The 10245-nt window shown below is 39.4% G+C and overlaps 2 protein-coding genes across 6 annotated transcripts in view; both read right to left on the minus strand.

Annotated features, from left to right (window-relative positions):
- Positions 1-6064, minus strand: part of txnrd2.2 (thioredoxin reductase 2, tandem duplicate 2) — a 43010-nt gene extending 36946 nt beyond the window's left edge. The window contains exons 1-4 of the mRNA XM_034091533.2: positions 5980-6064; positions 4906-4971; positions 4764-4820; positions 4419-4563 (exon numbers count right to left, since the gene is read on the minus strand). Of these exons, the coding sequence (XP_033947424.1) occupies positions 4419-4563; positions 4764-4820; positions 4906-4971; positions 5980-6055 (344 nt within the window). The 5' untranslated portion in view covers positions 6056-6064. The remainder of the gene's footprint in view (positions 1-4418; positions 4564-4763; positions 4821-4905; positions 4972-5979) is intronic.
- A 776-nt stretch (positions 6065-6840) lies between these two features.
- arvcfb (ARVCF delta catenin family member b) overlaps positions 6841-10245 on the minus strand; it is a 327265-nt gene continuing 323860 nt past the window's right edge. For all 5 annotated transcript variants that reach the window (XM_034091650.2, XM_034091649.2, XM_034091648.2 and 2 more), the window contains one exon: positions 6841-9890. The gene's annotated coding sequence lies outside the window, so the exon portion shown is untranslated. The remainder of the gene's footprint in view (positions 9891-10245) is intronic.

Raw genomic sequence — 10245 nt, forward strand, 5'->3', positions numbered from 1 at the left:
AAATACCAGGTTAACCTCTGAATTGTAGTGGAGTAGAATTACAAAGTAGCAATGAGCTGTCATGTGGGTATACGGCATTAATATAATGCTGCGCATTATGGACACAAGTGATTTTCACCCATTTATTAATTATATGTTTTACATTTGATAACACCAATGTGTTTAATAATGGCAACTTCTAATTGTGGGAAAAACGAAAACGTTCAGTAGAGACGTCCCATAGAACATTTTGCGAAACACAATAGAGAGCATGTGTAGTTCTGGAGGGGTGTTCGATTCCAGTTTTGGATAGTCTGGCGTGGTTTCGTTCCATTTCACACAGCTGTTTGACGCTCTGCGTAACCTTACGGGAACTGTAGTCCTAAACGATAGCTGGGGATTATGGGTAGTGTAGTGTCTTCGGCCATCCTAAACTCAGAAATGTTGACAGTAGGCTTGTTTGAGACAAGCAAGACCTGCGCAGTTGCGATCAACGTCTTGCTAGTGCGTTGCATGATGGTTAGTCATTTTGTCCGACTTGCTCTGGAGGCTCGCCCACATGAGACTTTGAAATCTCGCGGGACAAAGACGCCCGCAGCCTTGAGAGCGAGGCGAGGCGAGTTGGCGCAGTTGCTCTCCACGAGCTGCGGAAGCGAAATGCTTGATGGGAAACGGCTCGCTGGTATCTCGAGCTGAGCGCTCATTGGTGGTTTTTACCACGTGCTGCTGATGAAACTCTCCAATTGGCTGGCAAAAGTTTGTTGTTGTTTTGTGTCAGTTTTACGTCGCCACATCCATTCCCATTTTTCATCATTGTTCCACAATGTTTATCATCATGAAATTAATATCTATATATTTTATACTATACTGCTTACCGTTTTCATACTTTATATATCTTAGCATATTCATACACACTGTTCATACTGCTCACAGGCTGATATCTAGTGTATTCATACCCCACTGTTTATTCATCATTCAATTCATTCTATATGTTGTTCTGTAGATTGTGTACATTACTTTCCACTTCACTGCTTGTTGCACCTGGTTAGAAGCTAAACTGCATTTCGTTGTCTCAGTAAACATTAAGAGGGAGGAGCATTTCTAATTATGGAACCCAGTCACTGGTGTGGTTCCTCATCATGACTGAATTAACAAACCTATATAAAGCAATGGAGATCACCTTTGTCTACAGTGGGTAAAATGGAATTGGTGGTGCTTACACTGCGTGATGGACAGGGAGACATCACTGTAAGAGTCTCACAAGACATTTCCCAAAGACTACAAAATGGTGAGTAAACAACTAAATTGCATTCCAACAATCTGGATATGATTTTAAATGATGTAAATTATTTTTCAGATAACAGTTTAGCAGCTGCACTTATGCAGCAAGCAAGGGCTGCAACAAATGCACAAGGTAATCTATCATTTAAATCAAAAATGGTATTGTCTTTTAATGCAAATCAAACAAATGACATATTCATGTTTATTGTAAACAAATATTTAATTTTCTCTCAATCACAGTCCCTTTAGATCAAGGGTGGGGAACCTCCGGCCCCCGGGCCGTATACGGCCCGCGAGAGTTCGCTACGGCCCTCGAGGTAATTTATAAACATGCAAAAAAGAAAAAAATTAAAGAAATCTAGACCGCAAAAAAAATAAACAAGCGAGTGCCTGTTTTTCCTGGCCAAGGTCAGGGTCCTTGAACACATCACGAGCCTAACGTGTCATCACGTGGTATATGTCTCGTCTGACAGGGATGCAGTTCTGACGGAGAGCACCAGAACGCCGCTCCGCCACTTCCACAAATTGCAGTACCCATAAGGAGCCGTATACATGCTGCAGTTTTTGCGTGGCTGTGTCTTTAGTTGTAAGCCCAGTGGCGATCTATTCATCTGTCATACAGTTAATAACTTTGTTGTTATTGGCATCTGGTTAGCTAGCTATGCTAACGAATATAAGAAGCTTTTTCTACAACCAGTGAGGTAAAGGCACATCTTTATATGATCATTATAGTTATAAAAAATAAGTTATAAAGGGGAGTGATTTGTAAAATATCCATAAAGAAAAATAAAATCTGTTTACAGTTCTGTTTCATCTGGGTGTTGAGAGATGTATTCATAGATCTCTTAATGTTGCTCTCAAAGTGCACCAGATTGATGCTTTTAACTTCAACATTTAAAAAAAAAAATCTTCCCAGGGGAGAACAGCCCCCTAGAGGAGGTTAGCCCCCCCCCCCCCCCCCACACTTAAATCATGTTCACATGGATAGGAAACTAAATACATTTGAACACATCTTGTTTCCATATCTTTCTGTTTTGGTGGTCATGCCACAACCGTGCATGTGCACGAGTCATGGTAAAATATCTGGATTGAGAGGTTGCTTTTTCTTTGCACAGCATGAAAGAAAGGCAAAATGAATGAGCTGTGATTTTAGTATTTTTAAGCAGAGGTCAGTCATTTGTACGGCCCTCGGAGGATGTTGGAAAAATTGAAATGGCCCTTGAGATGAAAAAGGTTCCCCACCCCTGCTTTAGATCATGTCATTCTCCATACAATACATGTGGGATTTCTATTGCATCCACTTCATCTGCAACGAAAAACGCCAACGCAATTTCCGCTATTGCAAACCCAGCCAGTCAAGCCGACTCCGAGTCCGAGCTGTCCGACTTAAGACGAGCATTTTGACACCTCCCCCGGCTGCGATCGGCTACTCTCGTCTACTTTCGAGGCGAGCCGCAATGTGTCTCAAACAAGCCTAATCGCAATGATGCTCGAAATGTCCCTTATAGGCCTACGTCTGTTTCCGGTTATTTTTATTTTGAAATTCAGTTCCTGACGGACACCAAAAAAGCCCGAGATTATGGAATTAAACCAATAAATAAAAGCAAGGATAATTGTGTGTTATTGGTGAGTAAATAACACTGTGTTACTTTCAAAAGAATAACAAATTAGAAGGAAAAAAAGATTTAAAAATACAGATTTCAGTATCCTGAGGCTCTGAGCCCCATTTATTTTCCTCACAGACGGCAACAAAAGTCCGAAATTATACGATTTAAAATAAAAGCAATAATTGTGGCTTGATATTGAGTAAGAACATGTTTTTATGAACCACACAGCTTCCGGTCTTCCACGACCCGACCGGAGAAAAAGACGTGCTGCAGCCTGCAGGCACGAAACACGTTACCAGTAGAAATACATTGCTTTTAAAATCGTGCTGTGCAACACGAAAAAAAGGGGCAAATCGTGATGGTGAACACGAATCAATAGATTAAAAATCGTGTTGGTGAACACGAAATGCCGTGAGACTGGGTTGGGTGGTAAGCTACAGAGCCCGTGGCACTATTTTGTTCTTATAATAATAATAAATTAATTAAACACTATGTACATTATTTTGTTTGTTTTTATACTTTTGACCATACTGCACATAATGTTTTTCTTCATTTTATGCACAACTATTATACAGTAAGACAACCATACACAAGTACCTTAAAGTAATTCATGTCATTTATTTTTACTGAATTTCGTGTTACACATTCACTTATTATTATTCACATATAGATAATCGCCATCAGCACTTTCATCGGTGATTCAGGTGACGTTTCCTTGTATTTCCTCTTCGACATCAGAGGCTCGTATAAATATGGTTGGATGTCGACAACATACTCCGGATATTGGGTGGCCTCCGACTCAGAATCAGACATGATAGAAGAAACTAAGTTGTACTATCGGCGGGAGCCGCTGTGAGCGATAAGCCAGGGTTTGTTAGTTTGGCAACTCTGACGTCACGCGACGCCATCTTGCGGAGGAGCGGCTGAGAAAATAAATCGTCGGACTTGGTGTTGGGGGTTGAACAAAAAAAATATTGCGCATTGCCAGACGCATATTATCTCCGATTTTAATACTGCAATATCTTAGATAGTGTTGTAGCTATATGATTTCGAGTTTACTGGCAATTATAAAAAAAACTTTGCATTTGATCTTTAAGAGAAATTAAAGCAGTGTTCACATCACTCACAGCTTTGAATTTTTAAATGTATATACTTTTCGAAATTTTTCAGGATTCCTACGTAATCAATTTTTTGGGGATAAGGTCAGCATAGAGTGAAATTCAAATAAAACAAGCAAATCGATCCCATTGCCATTAAAAAAATATATTTTCCAAACACAATCAGCATCCTTTTCCTTCTTCATTGTCTCCACTAGATGGTGCTGTTGGACTACTCATAGACTGATTAAGATGAATACATATATGGGGAGAGTTTGGATTGACCTACCAAAAGCAAACCAAAACAATAAAATAATCCAACCACAATTAGCATCCTTGCATTTCTACATTGTCACCACTAGATGGAGATGTTGGGCTACTCTTTGGCATGAATCCGCCTGTTTTGACTGATTAAAACAAGAACATCTAATGGTGAGAGTTTGGATTGACCTACCAGTCGTGGCAGATTGGCCCTGAGATCTGCCAGCCATACTTCTGAGCATCCTTCACCGCTGTGCCGAGGAGAGCAGCCTGGTGCATGAGCTTCTTAGGAATGCAGCCAACATTAACACACGTACCACCGAGACCCCACTTGGTACCTGTTGGGAAATCATTAGAGAAGAAATGAATAATCGATGTCTATATACACTACCAGTCAAAAGTTTGGACACACCTTCTCATCGAATGAGAAGGTGTGTCACTGTCCACACTTTTGACTGGTACCGTATATATTCGACAAACACGTAGCCTTTTGTAATTAACTTGGATTAACAGGTTCAGAAATGACAGGTTTTTTTACCTTTAGCAGTTGGCTCCACATAATCTAAAACAGCAACCTTCTGTCCCAACTGTGCCGCTGTAAATATAGATATATTGTTAGCGTACTATGAGATTTTCAAAAGCATACATCCCAGACATGAAGGCACTTTAAAGGATCTCACCTTCTTTGGAACAGGCAAGCCCTCCTGAACCGCCTCCAATGACCACCAGGTCGTAGTCATATTTCCCTGTAGGAGCATATTGGATGATGAATAGTAGATACAGCTGAATTTATATACCTTTAAGTAATTCATGTATTACACAGACACACACATTTATATTAGATTAGTGAAAATGAAAGCAGAAAGCTTAGACATCTTCCGGTGCAGACTGAAAACTCATCTCTTTCGACTCCACTTCGAGCGATATAATTACTAACAAAGCACTTATATACTAACAAAGGACTGGCTTATCTAAAGCCAGTTGAGTATCACTTGAAATACTTGGCTCTATGAAACCTGATGTACTTATATGATTCGGTTTTCTTCAAGTTTGTATCTTCTTGGTCGAATGTACTTATTGTAAGTCGCTTTGGATAAAAGTGTCAGCTAAATGCAATGTAATGTACTATGGTCATTGCTTTATGTTGCAGCTTGTAGATGTGGAGCTCATTTAAATCAATTAAATTGTTTTTATATTGCTGTGTAGACCAATAAAGGCTTATTATAATATAGTGATATAATTATAAATGTTTGTATTGTTGAACAAACGATAATGGAGGTAGACTATTTGCCTTTGAGATGTAGTGGAGTAGAAGTGCAAGTGCCTCATTTTGTATTATGTAGATGTAGAATACTCCAGTAAACGGACTGAGTTACGTTCTACTTCATACAATGGTATCTTGACACAGAGTTCAACACAGAAAATACATAAAGTGTTGTGACTTTTTCTCCAGGTGTGGAGAAGCTGCTGGTCATTAACCAGTTCAGTGTTTGAGGACTCGTACTGGTTAATAAGGCCAATACAAACATTAAACCAAGCAGCCATTAGAGATGTGTTTTATGTAGTGTGGGTAACCAAGGAAACCAGGTGAAGGTGACAGTTATTTCCAGGGTTACATGAACAAGTGCATCGAGCACAAGTTACATCAGCGCTGCTGCTTTGTAAATGAACGGTTTGACCGTTTTATTTTTATTATCTATTAACCTGAGACAATTCCCTACTTCTTAACTACACAACAACATATCGTTACATACCTGTCAGGTTTCTAGTTAAAACGTGTAAACAGTTATTCCTCTTCCACCGGTGTCTGCATCTACAGAGCGCCGCCATGTTGTTATTGTGAAAGGACCCCGGTCGGTGTGTGCTGCCCAGAGAAATGCCTGAATATAAATGTGTCGTAGGCTCCACAATCGAGTACAAATGTTACTTTTCAATAGCCAAAACACATCTGTCAGTATCTGATATATACTTTATGGTAAATAAGATAACACCCCGTTAATATAAAGTTATATATAAAGTATGCCGATATGGGGAAAATTAAGAAGGATATTAACATAAACCTGTGGAAGTTCATGTTCTTGTGCTGGAGGGAATCTAGAGGCTTTTTCAAGGGTAATTCTGTAGTTTTAAGTAGATTACTTGACCTATTCAAACCCACAATACCTCTAGTGTAGCAGACCAAAAAACAACATAAGATAATTGAGGAACATGGTTGTCAACAAGAAAGATTGCATGTATTATTTTGTTTTAAACAATTGTATATGGAAGCTAACCTAAATCCTAGGTTAGTTTCTAATTTCCACCTTCACTGAAAAGTGAAGATGGCTCATGGTTAACTATATTACAATATTTGCTTTTATTAAAATACATTTAATACATTTCACGTATTTGATAGTGGCAATCTTTTTCCAGAAACAGTGTCCTGTTTCCTTGGAGGTACACGTTTTGCCAATGTAAAATAAATCCCATTTTAGTAATTTTGGTGAATTTAACAATCTCTGGAATGGGTTGTAATGAGCAGAGCAGCCTCTAGGGGCTGCTGTTGTGACTTCAAAGCTTGAGACTTACTGGAAAAATAATAACACAATAAATAAGACACATAGTCAAGCAACACATTCTTTCCAGGCATGATTTATTGAAAACACACCAAATGTATACTCTACAAACCAGTATTTTTCCGTTATGTTTAACAAGCGTAATATTTGCCTCTGGGTATTAGTAAAATTAACATAATACATTCTGTCACTGTGGCATCGCTTCTGCTCGCTACGAAAGCATCAACAACTTTACTCCTCTAGGAAATCAAAACCATTATTTGTAATGACTTTATCTTTTTAAAAGTTTATAATACAATGTAACACAAGGCAGAAACCCACCAACAGTCTAACTACTTGGGGTCGGGGAGGGGGCAGGATGAATGAATGAGTTGATTGGAGGAAAAGGGGAGAGAGGGGGCGGTGAACAGACAGAATGGAGAGATGACAGTGGAAAGGGAGGGATATAAAACACACGTATCTAGCATGGAAAAGGTTAAGGCACATGATAGGTACAAACACATCTGCTACTGAGTAGTTCTTTATTTTGACAGTCTTGAATCAGATATATCTACACAGGTAGGTTCATTTGATTCGACGTGTGACCCTGTCCTGCATTTATTTTACAGCACAGTTGCTTGGCTCTTTTATTTTGTAAATGTACAACGCACATTCACAAAACCCCCTTTTTGTTTTTATAAATGCATGTAAATACAACTCCAGATCCTTTGGTTGTGGTACCGCAAAGTGCAGTCAGGAACAGACAAGTCATATGTGGCAAAGGGTTCAGTATGGTCCAATGAAAGCACACACTTCTGAGGACACACGAAAGGGATGCTGGGTATTATTCTAACTTTCTTTTTTTTTAACCTCGGTAATTAAAATGTATACAATATACGTTTTTTTTGTAGTTTATTGATTTTTACCACAACATACATCTTTGTAAACACTGTGTAAAATATGCAAGCTTGATAAAGTCACAATCGCCACAAAGAAAAGTCAATGCAGGCACATGCCATTCGCCTTGATGAGTGGATTCTCTTCCTGGAAAACAGACTGTACACATGTTCACTGGATTCAGTAAACAGTCTCACCAAGCAAGATGGCAATATGATTCTGTACCCCTCGGCTTTGCTTCGTCTCGCTAACCCACCCTTAAACGTTGTAAAAATATATACTATATGACCAAACTTGATGTTTTGATTTGTACAGTGTGATGCCATTTTTTATATTTTGTCTTCCAGATACACTCGTCCTCCTTTGCTCTCTTCTTGCACATGAATGAATATCCAAATGACTCCACACAAAAACTGGCACTTTGAAAGAATAGAATATAAACATCTGTACAGTTTTCTTCATGCTCACAACTGAATATTTCTCTTTTAGATGCACCGGTGAAGGAGGGTTAAGGGTTTTGCGGTAACTTGGTCTGAAAGCATCGGGAAGAAAAATGAAACAACTCTTATCAACACTCTCGTCTGTCTCCTTGTCTGACCCCTTGGTTTGAAGATGACATGTAATTCATCTTCTTTAGAAAGAACACTGTTAAACCTTTTTGTCTGTAATTTTTTTTGACAAATAAAAAATATAAATAGGTGATCATCGGCGTAACTCGACAATATTCGACACACATTTAAGTAATGTTGTTATTTCGGTTTTACAAACATGGTGAGCCTTTACCAAATGAAATGTGCTTTCCAAACAATGTGATATTAATATACAACTAAGATTTTTTTTCTCCTTCGTTTTTCCTTTTGACCCTAATATACATTTATATAAAACCCAACCGAAAAAAACGCTTTTAAATCTATCCTTTCTACAAGAGAACAATCGTCACTCGCCTCTCTTTTTCAGAAAAACACAAATCATTTATAAACAAAATGCCTCAAATCCTCTTTAATACACATCGTTGACAACGAGCGGCCAGCCTGGAAGATTACACAAGTAACCACATTGTTGTTGTTTCCGTTTAAGCGGACTTTTGCGATGCAGTGTGAACAGAAACCGTTTCTCCATCTGAAATACACACTGTCACTTTCCTTTCTCCAGACTTGCAGACTCTTGACTTCATAAATGAGCTTCACTTTAGATTTCAGAGCATCTCAATGCACTTCTTCTTCTCCTCTTTTAAATAAACACCATGGCCGTTTCTCAATCTCGAGGATACTGGCTTCCAAGCCAATATTTCAAGGATGCTACGTCATCGAGTGCCGCAGAAGGAACTGTTCCAATCTCCAGCATACTTGGAATTCCACCGAGGACGCGTCCTTGGTTTGGGGGAAATTTCGAGGCTGCACATGGGTAGACTCCGCGGTCTTAAAATCCCCACAATGCTTTGCGCACGGACCAATTTCCCTAAATCTGTAGTGGAAAATGTAAGGCGGGGCCTCTCATATGACGCACACCTGCACACTCGCCTGTTCCACTCTTCGTTTTCCGAATGCCAGGAAGGATTCTTGCCTCGCTTCTGAAGCAAGTGACTCGGAAGACATGTGCTACCAAGCAAGCATCCTCGCGATTGAGAAACGGCCCATGGATTGTAAGCCTGTGTGAACATGTTCATCCGCTACGCTACGTCTCTTCTCAGGCTCTCCTTTTACTTTCTCCCAACAATCTTAAAATCAACATCCTGTGACCTTCAAAGACTCCCGTCCACTCCGCTTCACACCCAAAAGTCAAAGCTTGACATCACACCGAAAGTCTCAAAAACCCATAACATTGAACTTATTTTTCTTCCCAAAAAAAAAATCATTTGGCGGTTCTTCTCCCTTCCTTCAACACTTTCTTTTTCCTTTCCATCGATCCTTAGTTCCTCCACCAGCACCGGCCTCTGTCCGTTTCTTATCCTCGGTAGAGCTCACCAAGAGTCAACACTGTAACATGTGGGAATGTAGATATGAGAAAGAAATAGCAGTAGTCACTTTTTTGTTGTTGTTTCCTTTTTTCTGAAAATGAGAATGCTGGCTGCTCCTGCTGGGTAGTTGCTGTTGTGGTCATTATTTATGTGTTCCTTTTTTTAAATCCTCTTTTACTGTACAAAGTCCAACTCCAAAGATGAGCTCCATGTGAAATGGCAGTGGTGATGAGAGAGATCTCCTCTAGCTGGGTGTCGCACCGTCCTTACTTTAAGCCTGGAGCACGTGGACAAGAGAGAGGACTATTAGAACACACACTCAAACAGTTGAACACAACAACAAGTGAAGAGTTTCAGCCCAAATGGCTGCAAAATGACGACAAATAATAACTGCATTACTACTGTATACATTGATAGAATGCGCTACATCTAATCTCTGCTTTTCCTTACTGTCAACACGTCTCAATAAAAAGACCAATGAGTATTTCAATCGTAAAGACTTCCCTACCCTGGCTGTGGAGCTCACCACAAAGCACCATCATTCCTACTGAAGATGTCAATCTTTAAAGCTGAACTAATCAATGTATAAATACTAGGGTGGAAAGTTAAGCAGCAAAAGAGACAGATATTTC

The sequence above is a fragment of the Pseudochaenichthys georgianus genome, chromosome 9 (assembly GCF_902827115.2).
Source record: "Pseudochaenichthys georgianus chromosome 9, fPseGeo1.2, whole genome shotgun sequence".
NCBI classification, from domain to species: domain Eukaryota; kingdom Metazoa; phylum Chordata; class Actinopteri; order Perciformes; family Channichthyidae; genus Pseudochaenichthys; species Pseudochaenichthys georgianus.